We start from the raw sequence: 18285 nt of genomic DNA on the forward strand, positions 1-18285 counted from the left end.
CATCAGCTTGCGAATAAGTATGATGGTGACCACTTTGGTCCAGGTTTTTATGACTTCGGCATTCCTATACTGCAGTGCATCTTAGGATCGCGCTCTCTCTCTCCACCATTTTTATGTATTTGAAGTACCAGCTTTCATTTCGACAGTGTGTTGTTTTTTGGCCTTTGTATTCATTCCAAAACCACAATTATATACTCACAAACACAAGCAGGCCAATCAAGAATACTATCCAGACTCCATTTGAAAAACACTGACTTAGGGCCTTCATGGCCTTACAAACAGGATTATTTAAGAATTTACATATTTTTTCTTTAAACACAAATGCAGAATAGTCATAGTGTTCTAAATTACATTGCTGCTTGCCTCTGTTAGCAATTCCTTAGTGCGCCATGATTACCTTAGGAAGGGGTAATTGCTTTAGTCTGAATTTCCCTTTCTTGTTTATTTTACGGTAGATTCAACAGAACAGTAATCCACCGAGATTTTCTTCTGTTTATGGTAATTGTTTCCTTTGCTGAAAGAACACTACGAGAGGGAGGGGGAAACATTAAATCCCTCTTATTGAATATAATAATATTTTTGCTGTTTTTATGCCATTTGATGTTGAATTAAGAGGGATTAGAGATGTTAAAGATGTAAAAAAGGAACAGTGTCCTCAAAAGTTGATCTACACTGTAATATTTCTATGAATAATGTGTCTGGTAATTTGCAAAGAATGAACTTCTTTCTGCTTTAACTCATTGTGCTTATTATGAATTATGAACTGAAAAAAAGTCACTCAGCTAAGAATACTGTATAGAGTAGCATCCAGCTTTTCTGGTGATAGGAGATCTCATGGTGGACTACTTCTGAGACTTGAAGACTGAAGTAAAAGTAAATGTTAGTTAGGAGTCAATGCTAATTACACAACTCCATTAAAGATTAGAGTGTAAATGCTATTTAGAATGTTTTTCCTTACCAACTTTGAGGAATAATTTGCATATAAGAAAGTACATCCTTTTAAAGAATGTAATTTGATGAGGTTTGACATTTGCATTTACACTTGAAGCCCCCACTACAGTAAAGATACAGAACATTCCTGTCACCCTGCAAAGATTCTTCTTACTCATTTGCGGTCAGTTTCCTCTTTCTGTACTGGCCCCAGGCAACTATTGATCTGCTTCTTCTTTTTCTTTTTTTTTTACACTATAGATCGGTTTACATTTTATATGAATGGAATCATGTATTATGTATGCTAGTGTGTCTGGCTTCTTGCACTTAGGTGAAGATCTTTGAGTTTCATCCGTGTTGTTGAATGTATCAGTAGCTTTTTCCAGTATATGCATTGTTTGTCCATTCACCCGTTGATAGACATCGCTATTTTTTTTCATAAATTTATTTATTTTTTATTTATTTATTTTTGGCTACGTTGGGTCTTTGTTGCTGTGCGCGGGCTTTCTCTAGTTGCGGCGAGTGGGGGCTATTCTTTTTTGCGGTGCGCGGGCTTCTCATTGTGGTGGCTTCTCTTGTTGCAGAGCACAGGCTCTAGGCGCACGGGCTTCAGTAATTGTGGCATGTGGGCTCAGTAGTTGTGGCTCGCAGGCTCTAGAGCGCAGGCTCAGTAGTTGTGGTGCATGGGCTTAGCTGCTCTGCGGCATGTGGGATCTTCCCAGACCAGGGCTTGAACCCGTGTCCCCTGCATTGGCAGGCGGATTCTTAACCACTGCGCCACCAGGGAAGCCCCGGAACTTGGGTATCTTCTTATTCCAAGTAGATAAAAGACATTTTGTTGGCTCATTATTTAACCTAGCTGCTTGGTGATAATTTATGTGGCATGAAGTATTTTTCAGGAGGCTCTTTGGCAGAGTGTTAATTTTTAAAAACTTCATCAATTCTGAGGAAATTTGGAAGGTTTATAGTAATAATCTAACACAGTGTCTTTCAGACTTAATATGCCTTCAGTAAAAAAATTTGGGGGTGTGTATTAGAGTTATAAATGGTTTTTTATAAATTCTATGTATTTATTACTTTAGTAATTTAATATATATTATAAAAGATAATCAAAATAGAAATTTTAAAGGATGAGATAAAATATAATTGTAAATAATAATTCTTTTTGCATAACTAATGGATTGTCGTATGCCTACCCCACTCTGGAAGTACTGCCTGTTCAGACAGTTGAAAATTACACCAGTAGATGGCGCACTAGTCTAACTTTTTACAAAAATACGTAATTTACATGGACTAATGGGGAAAAATAACCATTTCTATGTAGCTTATAAAAATAGCTAATAGTAAAGGAAAAAAGACCATTTTTGGCTTTAAGCTAATGTTTCTCAGTCTTTTTTTCATTATTGCTCTCTTCCCCAGGGAGACTTTTTAGATATTTTTTCCTAATTTATTCTCCTAATGAAATCTTAATGCTAATGTGCAGTGTATCTGTACGTGTAGTGTGACCCTGTTGAAGACCAAAAGTCACTGTAATATTTACTTTTTTTATCCCTCAGATCCAATTTTTGTCCACTTGGATTATACCGCCTCTGTTTAGAGGGCATGTTTTAGAGTAATTATGTTTTTCCCTCTGTTACTTGAGCTTTCTAATCTCATTTTTCTTAAGTGAATAATAAATTAGTATGCAGTTTTTTTTTCATAGTTACTGACGTGGAGTAGCTAATGGTAGGAGAAGCTTGCCCAACATTAAGAAATATACTGGAAATAGTTCATAAAGGAGACAGGCTGGTCATAAATAATTCACTTTACTATATCATGACATTTTGTTTATGCTTTTTCCATAGGATGCTATTCTGAAATACAATGTGGCATATTCTAAGAAATGGGACTTTACAGCTTTGGTTGATTTCTGGGATAAGGTAGAAGTATGCTTATTTCTTAAACTATGAAACTAATATGACAACTCTAATGGAAAAGTTTGAGAAAAATATGCATAATTCTGTCACACTAACACCATAATCATCATTTATTTTTGTGAGAAATATTTCCTGTTATTTTATATGCAGCTAATTTTGAATTTTGCTTTAGTCTCTCATGATATGCATTTTCTGTTGTATTGTTGTACCATTTTCAGTATTATCAAATGGCTGCATAGTATTTCATGTCTAGATTTTGAGAATTTAATGATTCCCATATTCTGAGACATCTAGGTTGCATAAGTTTTACTCCATTCTCAGTTACACTGTAGTAACATCTTTATATATGTATGTGAATAAATACATGTATATGTTTTCCCAAATTTAATATTGTTTCTTTAGGTGATTCCCAGAAGTTAGATGGCTAGGTCAAAAGGCACAAAACCTTTATGGCCCTGGATTTATGCTGTAAAATCATTTTCCTCAGGGGACTGTAGCAGTTTAGTATGCTATCAGCAATGGGTAAGAATACCACTTTGATAGTACTGTTAGGAGAATAGGTATCATCCATTTTGAAAAACTGGCAGTATACCTTTAAAAAAAAAAAGTTTTATTTTGATACAATGATAGATTCACAAGAAATGGTAAAGAAATGTACAGGGAAGGTCCCATGCACACTTCATCCTATCTTCCCCAATGTTGATTGCTTAAATAAGTATAATACAGTATCAAAACTAGAAAACTGACACAAGACCTTACTTAGATTTTACCAGTTATACCTGTACTCATTTGTGTGTGTAGTTATGTAACTGTGGCTTCATGTAACCACCACCACAGTCAAGATACAGAACTGCTCCATCACCACAGTGCTCACTGGTGCTGCCCATTATAGCCACACCAACTCCTTCCTAACTTCTGGCAACCACTAATCTGTTCTCCATGTGCATAATTTTGTTACTTCATAAAGGTTATAGTTTGTAACCTTTTCAAATTGCCTTTTGGTTCCTTTTTATTGCTGAGTAGTGTTCTGTGATATCGATGTATCATAATTTAACTGTAAATGCATTTCAGGACATTTGAGTTGTTTCCAGTTTTTAGCTGTTAAAACTAAAGCTGCTGTGAACTTTTGTATACAGTTTTTTGCATAAACATAAGTTTTTATTTCTCTGGGATAAATCCCCAAGAGTACGATTGTTGAATTGTTTGATAAATGTATTTTTAGTTTTAGAAGAAACTGCCAGTATACTTTTGCTAGGTATGTAAGCCTTCCCAAAGAATGATACTTTCATATACAATCTGTTTAAAAGTTTTTTTATAATTTGATTTTTCTGCCCACAGTTTAATTATCCATGTTATATATGCTTCATTTACTAATAATAGAAACTGAAAGTGATTTTTGAAATGGAAACATTTTGAATTGAAATATTTTCAATATTACACAACTTTAACTTACCTAATAGAGAATAATTATTGAACTTTAAACATGTCCTGTGTTTTTTTTAATTGTGGCCTTTCCCTCTCTGGTCTTTTTTTCAGATAAATAACTGTGAGATAAATAAGATAATAATTATTATTCCTATCGTAAATGAGTAGTTATGATTTAGAAATGAACTTTCTTGCCCAAAGTGACATAGTTTGTCCCTGGTAGGACAGTGTAACCCAATCAGTGTTCTTTCCACTATTGCCTGCGATCACAGTCTGATATCCCTCTGCACATACCCTCCCCTCCTACTTGCTGCTCATTTTCTCTGTAATTAGAGACTGATATGCTTCCTCCACTTTTCTGTATTGAAGTTCTATCTCCCGAGACTAACATTTTCCTGTCTACTCCCTCCAAAATGAGACGTCACCTTTCTTTGAATTTCCATGACAAATTTTAAAATTTATCTTGTGGCACTCCCTCTCTTTGCTTTGCTTTATTCTAGATGAAATGTTGACATCCTCTGGTATGTCAAAAGTTTCTTGGGGTAGAGACTGTATCTTTCATAGCTTTGTGTTTCGTGTAGCATCTATACAATGCCTTATTTATCGTGTGTGCTCTGTAAGTAGTTATGGACTGGATTTCAACAGGAGATGGGGCAGTCATATTGGTTTTCATGGTTACCAAGGTCATGAGAATATTATCTAGAAGTAACGGTTTGAGTTAATAAAAACTGATGTTTCTGATTCCTTCTCTCACTCCCTGCCCACGCACACAACACATCTAAGTTAGACTCTTCATTCTCTGAGCATTTTTAACTAGTGATGTTCCAGTGTTCTTGTTACTTCATTTCCTGTGACGTTACTGAAGATCAGTCTGTCCTCTAGGATTGCTGGTGGTAATCCAGAAGAAAGTGGTTGTTTAATTACATGGTCAGGAATCAAACATTAAGATTATTGTGAACCCTTATTTGAGTTACAAATAAGGAAGAACCTGAAAATGTGAAAATGAAATCGACAGTGTTATGAATAACACCACCACTCCCTTTTTTCCAGTAGTGTTTTGATTATTTCACAAAGTATCCGTGAGGCAGCATGATATAAGCAGTGGCTCTCAGATTTATTGTGTGTCTGAATCCTGGAGGGCTTATTAAAAAGGTAGCTGCCCACCATCCTCTCCAAGTTTTCTGATTCAGTGGGTCTGGGATGAGACCTGAGAGTTTGCATTTCTAATAGTTCCTAGGTGGTGCTGCTATTGGTTCAGAGACCATGCTTTGAGAACTACTGGTGGAAAAAAGAGCATAGAATTAGAAATGAGTATTATGGTTCTTAGTCTCAAAGCTGTGTAACCTTGGGTTTTTGCTACCCCCAAACAATCACCTGAAACAACAGTCTGTTTCAGAGCTTTGTATTCTCTTCTGGTTAATTTGTCTATTACTGCAGTAGTGCCACAATGTCTTAATTGCTATAGCTTCATAATAATTCTTGATATCTGGTAAAACGATCCTCTCCTCATCAGTCTTCTTTCTCACAAGTGTATGGGCTATTCTTTATTCTTTCATGTAAATTTTAGAATCAGCCTGTTGGTGTCCATAAAAATCCTGTTGGACTCTTGAGTAGAATTGCATTAAATATGCAGATAAATTGGAAAAGATGTTACATCTACGTAATACTATATATTCCTCTCCATAAGGATGGTATGGGTCTTCATTTATTTAGGGTTTTCTTAGATCAGATAGGACCTTGTATTCCAATATTTCTTTTGCTTGCTGTCGTGGAAGCCCTTATCATCTTATTTCTCCATAGTATAACATGAGCTATGCCCCATAATTATACATTCCTGTATATTGTCTTAATTCAGTGTCTGCTCAATTGCTCAATTACTCTTAGGTTCCCTGGCATTTACCCCATTTGTGTTTGATTGCTGGCAGAGCCAAGGCGCACCCACTATCTTGGCCCTTGCCATACGCTTTAGGGAAAGATGTGAGATTTGAGCATAAAAGCACTTTGTCCCTTGCCTGATGGGAGCCGTTGGGAAGTTCTTTAGCTTTTCTGAGCCTCAGTTTTCTTCCCATAAAATGGGACTAACAATAGCTACCTTGGAGTATGATGTTCTGATAATTAGTGGCTTCTTGTGGTTCTTTCTCTCAAGACTCCAAACAGCAGGGAATAGGAGCAGCCCAGACAGGCCTTGTTCCATCTGTCCATCAGCAGTCGCCATAGGGCAAGAGCTGGAGGGAAGGTGTGTTAGTCAGGGAAACAGCACCAATGGGAGAGAGATATATTTATCTATCTATATCTATCTATCAACTATATATATATGTGGGGGAGAGAGAGAGGAAGATTTTAAGGAGGAATTGGTTCACACAATTATGGGGGCTGGCAAGTCTAAAATCTGCAGGGTGGGCTGGCAGGCTGGAGACCCAGGGATGAGCTGAGGTTGCAGATGATGTCCAAAGGCAGCCCGCTGGCAGAATTCGCTCTTGCTGAGGTAGGTCAGCCTTTCGTTCTGTCCAGGCCTTCAGCTGATTGGATGAGGCCCATCCACCTTATGGAGGGCACTCTGCCTTACTCAGAGTCCATTGATTTAAATGTAAATCTCATCCATTGATTTAAATGTAGAACATCCTCACAGGAACGTCCAGGAGAATGTCTGATCAAATATCTGGCCACTGTGGCCCAGCCAGGTTGAAACAAAATGAACCATCACACAGGGGCTTTGGAAATCTCTTTCTTGTAGCACTTCTCCCTCTTCTTCTGTAATTACATTGTTTGAACATACGTAAACATCAGGAAGATTTGCAATGTGCCTCCATGTCCATTCCAGAGAGATAGGATTCTAGAGTGGTTAGGAGCACAGATAGGGGTCCACATGTCCTGGGTTTGGATCCTGGGTGGGTAACCTGAGGCATCCTCTCAGTGCATCAGTTTCCCCATTGGGAAATGGGGGTAAATAGTGCATTTCCCTCAGAGTTGTAGTGAGGGTTAAATGATGTAATGTATGCAAAGCATAGATCAGTGCCTGATACCTGGCTATTTTTTATCACTCACCTTCTAGAGTTAATACATTTAAACATCATGATATGATATGTTTCTGCCAAATATTTTAATGAAAAATAATATATATAGTTAAAAACTCCTTTGTTTCTCTCTGCAAGTTCTTTTCCCTTTCTTCTTCATTGAAGGCAGCATTGTGCTAAGTGTGGCATCTGATTTGGCAGTTTTTTTTTTTTTTCTACATTTTCACTACATATCCACTAACAAGAGATAGCAGTGTTTTCTGTGTTTCAAATGATGGATTATGGTATCATAGTGTACATAATATTCTGTAACTTGCTTTATTTTTACTCATCAGTATGTTGTTGGGATCTAACGATTCTGAATATATACAGAATTGTCTCATTTTAATGCTGATTAGATTCCTTGTATGAATAGCTTACCTTCCTGTGCCCCTACTGCTGGATGTTGGGGAGTTTCTAATGTTTTGCTGTCACAAGCAGTGCTGTGATGGACACAGCCTATGGCTCTCTTTGTGCCCTTGTGATAGGCTGCAGGGTAGGGCAGGCATGTTGGAGGTTCCCTGGGTATCGACAAAGAACTCTCCAAGATAGTTAGTTGTACTTTATTTTTCACACCCTGGCCAATGCTTGGTTGATATTGTCAGGCTTTAAAGTCTTTGCCTGTCAGATGGCTTTTTTTTTGTTGTTAATTAAAAAAAAATTTTTTTTAACATCTTTATTGGAGTAAAATTGCTTTACAATGGTGTGTTAGTTGCTGCTTTATAACAAAGTGAATCAGCTGTACATATACATATATCCCCATATCTCCTCCCTCTTGGCGTCTCCCTCCTGCCCTCCCTATCCCACCCCTCTAGGTGGTCACAAAGCACTGAGCTGATCTCCCTGTGCTATGCAGCTGCTTCCCACTAGCTATCTATTTTACATTTGGTAGTCTATATTGCCACTCTCTCACTTCGTCCCAGTTTACCCTTCCCCCTCCCTGTGTCCTCAAGTCCATTCTCTCCGTCTGGTGGTGTCTTGTGAAGCACAAAAGTTTTTAATTTTGATGAAGTCTAAATTAATTTTTTCTATTTTTGGTGTCATATCTAAGAAGCTAATCCAAGGTTGCAAACATTTACTCCTGTGTTTTCTTCTAAGAATTTTATGGTTTTAGCTCTTACTTTTAGGTTCATGACTTATTTTGAATTGATTTTTGTATATGGTGTGAATTAGGGGTCAAGTTTTATTTTTTTGCTTGTGAATAGCCATTTTGTGTTAATTTTCACATACGATGTGAGATAGAGGTCTGATTTCATAATTTTTCATGTGGATGGATATCTGGTTGTCCCAGCACCATTTGTGGAAAAGACTTCTATCCCTATTTAATTGTCTTGGCATCCTGCAAAAACCAATTGACCATACATATGCGGGTTTATTTCTGGCCTCTCAATTCTATTCCACTGCTCTATATGTCTGTCTTTATGCCACTTCCACACAATCTTGACTACTGTAGCTTTGTAGTAAGTTTTAAATTGGGAAGTATGAGTCCTCCAGCTTTGTTCTTTTTCTAATTTGTTTTGGCAGTTTTGGATCTTTTGTGCTTTCATGTGAGTTTTAGGGTCAGCTTATTAATTTCTGAAAAAAGTTAGCTGTGAAAGGTAATTTCTATAATCATATTAATAGAATCCATACTAATTCTGCATCTTGAGGCAGGAACAGTCAATTTCAGGGTTACCTTATTGAGCTTTTGAACCATATGATGTTTAAAGGTAGGCATAAAGTAATGGAAGCCTTATGGCTATATCAGAATATCTTTGTATCCAGATGTCTTTCACTCTTAAAGAGATGTAATTTTTGATGCCATGAAAGGTTGACCAAACTGATAAAATCTTTGTCACTTAAGTTATAGTATATAGATGGTCTATTTGCGTTCTGTAATTTTTGTGCCTTAAACTAGTTACAGTTGTTAATTTTGGTAGGTACATTTGATACCTTGTGATGGCAGTAAAACATGCCATTGGTTAAAATACCCCTGTCACCTTGCTATGAGGTAAAGTAGTCGTTTTTTCCTCTCTTCTTAATCACTCTACACAGACAGGACCTTGTTTCCCTTTTATCTGGTGACCTTGCCCAGAAGCATTCCTGTAAGAGTAATATATAGCAAGTTTTGGTGTGTTTAGTGTAGATCATAAATACGAGGTGATTACCAAGGTGCTGACGATAGCTTTATAGTTCTCTAGAGAGAGGAGTCATTGCATTTTTGACCTTCTGGTTTTTATTTACTTTGTAAACATACGGGAGGGTTGGGGGAGTCCTCACAGTTGTACCAAATATTCATTTCTTATTGTTTTCTTCAAGTTTTTGTCTCTCTCTATTTTTTATAGTTATATCTAGATATAAAAGTATATTTAAAATATTTTATGATATATTATAAACCTGTGTTTCATAGCTTTATCATTTTTAGTCTTAATGGTTGCATAATATTCCATCAAATGATATGTCATTTGCTTAGCCATTCCAGTGTTAGAGATTTAAGGAAGTCTCTTTGTGTAAAGCGTGTCTAGAGATTTAAGGGTGTTCTTCCCTATGACTGTCTGTTGTTTGTACATTGTCAATGTACTTAACAGTAGACCTTGGATATTTAATACAGTTGTGTGTTTTTCTGTCCTTCAAATCTCCAAAGGTATTAATATAGAACTTTACCATGTCACAGCCCACAGGGATAACATTGCCCAGGATTACAGGGGTTATTGAGAAGTAAGTATTAGATACATATGTGGTGGGATTGGAGGAGTAAAAAGAGATCTTTAGTGCAAGGGAAGCAGTTGTTTGGCTAGGTTTTAAATTATAAATGAATTCTATTTGCTTTGCATTGTCTGTGTCCACATTTTGGAGTAAGAATGCTTCTTTAAAAAGGGCTCTTAAATGTTGCTTGTTAACAGTATTTGGGAAGTCTTTACTTAAATGTCACACCCAGCTCTGAGTAACTTGTTTTGCTAGGAAAAAAATGAAGTTTAAATTTAACAGCATATCAATTTTAATATTTTACAGTTAAGTTGATTTGGAGGCTGTTAACATTTATCTCCTTAAAACCTTGCTTTGGCTGGTTGTGTGAATAATAGATTTTGTAATCCATACTACTTTAGAACAGGAGGTGTTAGTATCAACAGTCATTTAGTGTGATTCCATGTTACAGTTATTACCGAAATGCTACTATTTAGAGCAAGAAGTAAGAGACCCACAATCCTGGTAATCCTTTGAGCATCCTTATTTAGGATAAAAGCAAGGAGTATTGCCTAAGCTTTTTAAAAAATTTTTTCAGAGACCAGCAAAGATCACAGAAATCAACCTGTTATTTTGTAATTTATAGTTAAATATTTAGGTGCTACTGAGTTGAAATGGCCGTTATTTAGTGTTTTTTGCATCTTGAATGCTAATATTAGTTTTCCTCCCTGCCAGCTGTTGGAAGTGCTAGGAACAAATAATCTGTGTTTTATGGCCCTCCTGGGTGGTGTTCCACAAAATTAAATGCAAACACTTCTATAATTCGTATTCTAACTGAATCGATACACTTATTGCTCACATTTTTCACAGGAAAGTTTAACAAAATGTCCTATATATTAAGAAAGTTTCTCTATTAATACATTTTAGACGTATTTTAAATACTTCCCTCTTACAACAACTGTGGCACTATTTCTTTTCATTCTCAGTGAATTAACTTGTGAAATTTACATAGCACATCATGGCCATAGTGATGGAAGAGGGGTGTGGGGATGGCGTACATTATGAGTGGTTACTTCTGTTTCTGTGATCCTGGCTTCTATTTCTGGACTTGGATGCTAGTTAAAAAATGGATGTTTGCCTTATAATTGTTCATTAGGCCATCCATATATATTTTGTGTACTTTTTGAACATATATTTCACAATAAATGTAATTGTCAATTCAAAATAAAGAACTTTAAATTCTAAAATTGGTTTGTATAGTGAACTTTTTCAGTAAATGGAATAGTTGTTGAAAGGAAACCTAAGGTTTTTGGTGACTATTTCAGCTTCCTTTCCATGTTTAGTTTTATGTCTGGAATAGAAAAGATAGGAATGAATAAGTCTCTTATTTCCTCACTTACGTTAGTTAGTTTATCCATAAAGGCTGCCATAAATAACAAAATCAGGTTGGTTTGTTTTTTTAAAATTAATTAAATAATTAATTAATTTAATTTTGGCTGTGTTGGGTCTTCGTTTCTGTGCGAGGGCTTTCTCTAGTTGCGGCGAGCGGGGGCCACTCTTCATCGCGGTGCGCGGGCCTCTCACTATCGCGGCCTCTCTTGTTGCGGAGCACAGGCTCCAGATGCGCAGGCTCAGTAGTTGTGGCTCACGGGCCTAGTTGCTCCGCGGCATGTGGGATCTTCCCAGACCAGGAATTTTAAAAATTTAAAAATGGAAAAATTTAAACTTTAAAGTTCAAAGGTTTTGTTGTTGTGGTTAGGCTAGAAATAAATTCCTCTTTGGAAGCCACTATTTTTTAAAAAATAAATACAGCATGAAGTTTATACCTCAAGTCATACGTACACAGTAAATTCTTTATGGCAACTCAGTAATTGTGCATCTCTTGCCTTTGCTGTAGTATTAAAATATTGAGTGAGTATTGTCCTGTCTGCTCATGTCCTGTGACTTGTCAGAGAAAGTTTGTGTAAAGCCTCTTTTCCTGTAAATGAGGGTGTGTAAATCTATCAGTAATGAACTTGCGTTCTTGCTTATGTACTACTTAATTTTAAAAGGTAAATAGGTGTCATATTGGGCTTTGAAGGATGCACACTAAGTGGAGCAAACTATTATGCCTAAGTCATCTTTCCCTTCAGAGTTCTTTTTGTGTAGTTTTACATTTAAAAAACACGTATATCAGAATTCTTTGTCCCCAAAATTGAGACGTGTGCTGTTATAGCCATGTTTAACTAAAATGACATTTTTGAACTCATGTGACCATGGGAAACCCTAAAAATTATCATTATTGACAGAACAATAGAAACTCAGGGAAAACAAATATAAGCTTGTATTAAAATGGATTACCAAGAAAGTTATCTCACGTATATAAAGTAATGGCTAGAAGGAATTATTTTGACTCATATCTTTATTATGGGATAAAAAGTTAAAATATAATATATTGAAATTATTAGGCAAAAATCATAGTGTAAGTCACCTGTCATTAAATAGCATAAAACACAATAGTTGTATCTTTATGCATCACTTGGGCATCATATGTGCATTCATACGTAAGTGGTGTCTTTCAGACTTCCTGGCCTTCTGGTGCGTGCCATACTATTATGGGCAGCTTATCTAATATTAACTATATCGAATGTACTTAGTACTTTTTTGTATGTTAAAATATTTTTTAAAATTTATTTATTTTGTTTATTTTATTTTTGGCTGCACTGGGTCTTCGTTGCTATACCTGGCGTTTTCTCTAGTTGAGGCGAGCGGGGGCTATTCTTTGCAGCGGTGCACTGGCTTCTCACTGCGGTGGCTTCTCTTGTTGCGGAGCACAGGCTCTAGGTGCACGCAGGCTCTAGGTGCTCTTAACCACAGTGGTTAAGAATCCACCTGCCAATGCAGGGGACACGGGTTTGGTCCCTGGTCCGGGAAGATCCCACATGCCGCAGAGCAACTAAGCCCGTGCGCCACAACTACTGAGCCTGCGCTCTAGAGCCGGCAAGCCACAACTACTGAGCCACGTGCCACAGCTACTGAAGTCCTCGCGCACCACAGAAGGAGAAGCCCGCACACCACAACGAAGAGTAGCCCCTGCTCACAGCAACTAGAGAAACGTGCAGCAACAAAGACCCAACACAGCCAAAAAATGTATATATACATATATATAAGAATGTATATGTATATATATGTATATGTATGTATATGTATATATGTATATATACACATATATATACACATATAATGTATATATACACATATATATAAGAAAAAAATTTTAGAACAAAAAGATTAGAGGATTTTTTTCTTTTTTCTCTCTCCATTCCCTCACCCCCACCCCCCCCCCCGCCACCACAATCTCTATAAACGTTTCATGGAACATTAGTGTTTTTTAGACTAGTTTTGGAAAAGCTGAGGTAAGGCAACATGTTGTTAACCACTGTTTCAAATCGGAACAAATGTCATTAACCAATAACCAGTAAAAATTGTGGGCTTTCACAATAGGCTTTTTTTTTTTTTTTAATAGTGCAGAAGTAAGTTTCTGAATGTATATAAACACATTACTCCTTAGCTTCCAGTTCCAAGTGGAATTCTTCATAACGAATCTATTTCTGGACCTTTCTTCAAAACTTAAAAGATTTAAAGTATCCTTGTTATTTTTGTCGTAAAGAGCCTGTAGCAAGTTCCTAATCAAATGAAAGAAGCCTTGAATGTTTCACAGGACTACAGCTAATGTCTTTATTCCTCTAGATTTTGAACCTCTGATTTGGAGTTCAGTGGAAATTTAACCTTTTTGGACTTCTTCCCTTAGTGACTCACAGTCTCTAGAATCAATAAGGTCTGCATTGCTTTTACAGCTTGACTTGATTTAATTCATGAGAACTGTAGGAGCCAAAAGAAAGCTAATCAGAGTCAGCAAAATATTAAATTTTAGATTTGTATGAAATATGTGGACTTCCTCCTTGGTTTGGTTAATGTATCCTTTGGGTTGGAGCATATGTTGAGGGTCTCATTCATGATTTATTTTAAATAGTGCACCTCTCATAGAATTAATTGCTCCAATTGGAACTAGGCACCTTGCTTTATAAATTTGCTGAGGTATAATGGATAATTAGTTTTAGTTGAGCCCTCCCTGCCCTAGATCATTGATGAAATTAAGAGTTGTTATTATGTGTTTGTGAAACACTGTGTTGTATTTATGTGTGTGGAGGACAAGGAGGATGGAAATTATAGACATCCCAAAGTGAAAATTTATTTAGTAGAATTCCTCCTGTATTCTAATAATGAAATTAATCTAGTACATTAATGTCCTGTAACTCCAACCCTACCTACTCCGTTCAAATAGCTATGGAAGCCATTACTTTTAAATGTTGCTGTGTCATTGATTTCATTATCTAGAAATCTACTCTGTTGGAGGGGTGATAATAATTTCATGTTCTAATCTCTCCTGTGATTTATATCTCTATCAACTAGCTCTGAGCTGTTTTCTTTTTTTTAATGCAATTTGACACCATGCCTTGATTTATAATTCCTGTTAGATTACTTCTCAGATTATTTACTCATCTTATGCTCCTAGTCATTAAAAATAAATTCTGTATTCCTTTCGGTTAAGCTCCTCGTAACACTTTTATCCACATGTAAGATCTCATATTTAACACTAGAAGGATTTTCGTAATATATATTACCTGAAGATAAAAATAGTAAGAGGAAATAAAAACAATATAAATCTGTTTTTCAAATTTATATACTGTTTCCATGTGTAGCCTGTTCAAACAGTGCAGTAAACTCGGTAGTAAAGACTAAATAGGTCCACTGAATTGGGTCCATTGTCCTCGTGATGCAGGGAGTGGTACACCATTAGTGCCTTGGTAGCCGCGTGGTGGCTGCATCTCCAGAGGACTGAGCCAGTAGCTCTTTCCACATTTTACTTTTGGCTCTAATTATGAAAAATACTTACCCGTGATTTATTGCTGTGGTAATGACAAGTAATGATTAACTGCACGGGGCAGTCAGAGTCTAAGCTGTCTGAGCAATTATTCTTTATAGTGTTAAAGAACTTTTTAGTAAGCTGAGTGGCATAGTACCTTGTTGCCTCAGTTGCTCTTTGATTACATGAAAAGCACTACAAAAAGACATTTTCTGCAAGAAGAACCATTTCCAGCATAGTGAAATATGGAATATTTTCAAATGGACTCCCCAGCTATGCTATTGGTCTAATCCGCCTTAGCCCTGGGAAGCCCAGCTCAGATATAAACAAGGTGTCTGAATCCATTCAGGCTGTTTTAACAGAACAGACTGGGTGGTTGATTTATTTCTCACTGTTCTGGACGCTGGCAAGTTCAAGATCAAGGTGTTGGCAGATTCAGAGTCTGGTGAGGACCTGCTTCCTGATTCGTAGATGGCTGTCTTCTTGCTGGGTCCTCACAAGGTAGAAGGAGCAAGAAAGCTCTCTGAGGTCTCTTTTATAAGGGCACTAAATCCCATTTAAGATGGCCTCACCTTCATGACCTAATCACCCCAAGGCCCCACCTCCAAATACTACCACATTGGAGGAATAGGTTTCAGCATACGAATTTTGGGGGGACAGAACATTCTATCTATAGAACCAGAGCATCTTCTTCCATTGGGAGTGGAATTTAAAAATACTTACTGTCACAGCACATTGGGTTGAGCAGCCGTATAAATAGCCTCTTTCCCCATGGTTGACTTTTGGCTCCCTTTTTAACCCTTTCCTTTTTCCTGGCCTACTGCTTAAGCTGCAGACCATTTTATCTTCACGTCACATGCAAACCCTTATCCATTCCAGGCTTAACCCTGTCTCCTCCTGGACTTACCCCTTCTACAAAGTTCACCTTGTAGATAATCTCCTCAGTGTTTGATGCGACATCCTACTTGGTTATCTGTGGTAGAGACAGTGGTGGGGCTTATTATTGAGAGCTTTACTATGTACTAAGTACAGTGTAAGCAGTATATTTTATCTCATTTGATTCTCACAAATACCCCATTATATAGACACTGTATTTTACAAATGAACAACTAAAAATTCAAGGCTTAGAGAGTTTAAGTAATTTGTTCAAGTGATGAAGCGAGGATTTCAACCCAGGTGCCACTCACTCCAGAGTCTTAGCTCTTAATGACTATAATCTGTTGTGGTAGTTCTCATCCGTGAGTTATTCTGCTTCCCAGGGGACCTTTGGCAAGGTCTGGAGACATTTTTGATTCTCACAGCCGGGGGGGAGGTGCTACTGGCTTCTGGTGGGTAGAGGGCATGGATGCCAGTAAACATCCTACAGCGAACAGGATGACACTCCTGGTAACAAAGAATTTTGCAACCCAAAAGGTCAGTAGTGCCTAGGTCCGGAAACCCTGCTCTTCTGCAGTGGTTCTCGAGGTTTGGTCCCTGAACCAGCAGCATCACCTGGGAACTTGTTAGAAATGTAAATTCTCCTGCCCTACCTTGAACCTTGCAAATTAGAAACTCTGGGGGTGAGGCCCAGCCATCTTTGCTTTAACAATCCCCTAGCTAATTCTGATAGATGTGAAAGTTTGAGTACTGCTCTACTGTACCATCTTTCTTAAACCTCTCCTTGAAGAGTGCCTGTTCCTCAACTTTTTACCTTGGCTAAAGGAGCTTTTCCTATTGGCAGTTTTTCCTTCTCTAGTGGAACTTGCTGGAATGAAGAGGAGGAGTTGTTTTTCTCCACAGCCCCCACTGCTGATTCCTGTCCATTGTTGAATTGTTTGGCCATGACCTAGATCTGTGAAAACCCAGGCTGATACCTGTAGAGCTGGGCTGAGGTGGGTCTCTTCTTATCTGTGCCCTGTGGTGCATGCCATCAGAGCTAGCCTTTGACTTAGCACCTAGAGAGGAACTGAGTCAGTCAAACATACTGCCCAAACATTAGGTCAGCTGGAAATTGTTCAGTTAAGGGACAGAATTGTCCTAGAAACCAATTAACTAAATCTAGGGAGGCCTGAAAAGGTCAAAGATTTGAATAATAAGTAGAAAGAAGAGGAGCCTGGGAAAAATACTCTTAAAAAAAGGTGGCTTTAGTGGCCTGTGGCCTTAGATCTGGCATCATTAAAAGCACTGACTTAGGGAGGGTACCTACCAACATCCAACAGCCTTTGTTCGGTTGGTAATCATGTTGATGACCTATGAACTAGTCTGACTCAAACCTATATGTGAGACTCTCTACTGTATTAACCTGTGATCACAAATTGGATCTGGTTATGCCCTGGGCCAGTTCCTTCTCTAACATCATTAGTTCTGCACTTCTTTCCTACCATAGCCTCTTAGTTTTCTACTCACTTATTCCTATAGCACTTTCTGTTTTTAAGGCTACTGCTTCCATCCCTTTTCTTCTGGGCCACTGTTTTCCAGGTTGTGTTGTTCTGATACTTTTAAATAAAGGGTTGAATGGTCAAGTTAGTTTGCTACACGTTATGTCCTCCTACTGGGAATAGTTCTGAGGAGTCTTATAGTGAAGAAATCTGCTTAGTTTTGGTTAACTAAACATTTTCCCCAAACTTGTTTATAAACAAAGCCCCCTTCTGTGTAACGGCTTACGATTTCCCTTGTAGCTAATGTCCCATGGAACACACCTTGCAAAACAGTTGTGACCTATTGGCTCTTTCCTGCCTTCCTATCTTTTCCTGCCTGGCCTGGTACCTGCACATTTGACCCTTGAACAACATGGGTTTGAACTGCGTGGGTCCACTGATACGTGTATTTTTTTCAATAGTAAGTGCTACAGTGCTGCGCGATCCACAGTTGGTTGAATCTGAAGGAATTAGCGGTGGGGGCTGAGGAGAAAAAGAGCTCCTCCTCTTCATTCTGACAGGTTCTACTTGAGAAGGAGGAACTGCCAAGAGGAAAAACTCCTTCAGGCAAGGTAAAAAGTTGAGGGACAGGTACTATTCCAGAACCATGGATATGAGGGAACTGTGGATACACAGGGCCAAGTATAAATTATATGCAGGTTTTCGGCTGTGCGGAGGGTCGGTGCCTCTAACTCCTGTGTTGTTCAAGGGTCAACTGTAGTCTCCTTTTTAAATCTAGTTACTCCTTGGCACTTAACATAGTGCCAAGAGCTTTAAATACCACTTAATGCTGGGCTCACTCAAATCTTTATCTTAAGCTCCTTCTCTCTGTCAGCTTCTTATGTTAAGACATAATAATTTTACTGCCTAAACACTTCTTGAGGCTCACCTCTATTTCTGTTATACTTGTCTAATCCATGCTGTCATCATGACTCAGATGGTATATTGTAGCAGTCATCCAGCTGACCCCCATGTTCAGTGGCGCTCCCTTCAAA

At 37.7% G+C, this 18285-nt stretch overlaps 1 protein-coding gene across 4 annotated transcripts in view; it reads left to right on the plus strand.

Moving 5' to 3' along the window:
• The window catches only part of PARG (poly(ADP-ribose) glycohydrolase), a 113068-nt gene that overhangs the window by 17642 nt on the left and 77141 nt on the right, over positions 1-18285 (plus strand). For 3 of the 4 annotated variants that reach the window (XM_082423479.1, XM_082423476.1, XM_082423478.1), the window contains exon 7: positions 2775-2849. The exons of the other annotated variant lie outside the window; for it this stretch is intronic. In XM_082423479.1, the coding sequence (XP_082279605.1) occupies positions 2775-2849 (75 nt within the window). The remainder of the gene's footprint in view (positions 1-2774; positions 2850-18285) is intronic. 4 annotated transcript variants of the gene reach the window in all.

The sequence above is a fragment of the Balaenoptera physalus genome, assembly GCF_965194825.1.
Source record: "Balaenoptera physalus genome assembly, chromosome: 14".
In the NCBI taxonomy this organism is placed as follows: Eukaryota; Metazoa; Chordata; class Mammalia; order Artiodactyla; family Balaenopteridae; genus Balaenoptera; species Balaenoptera physalus.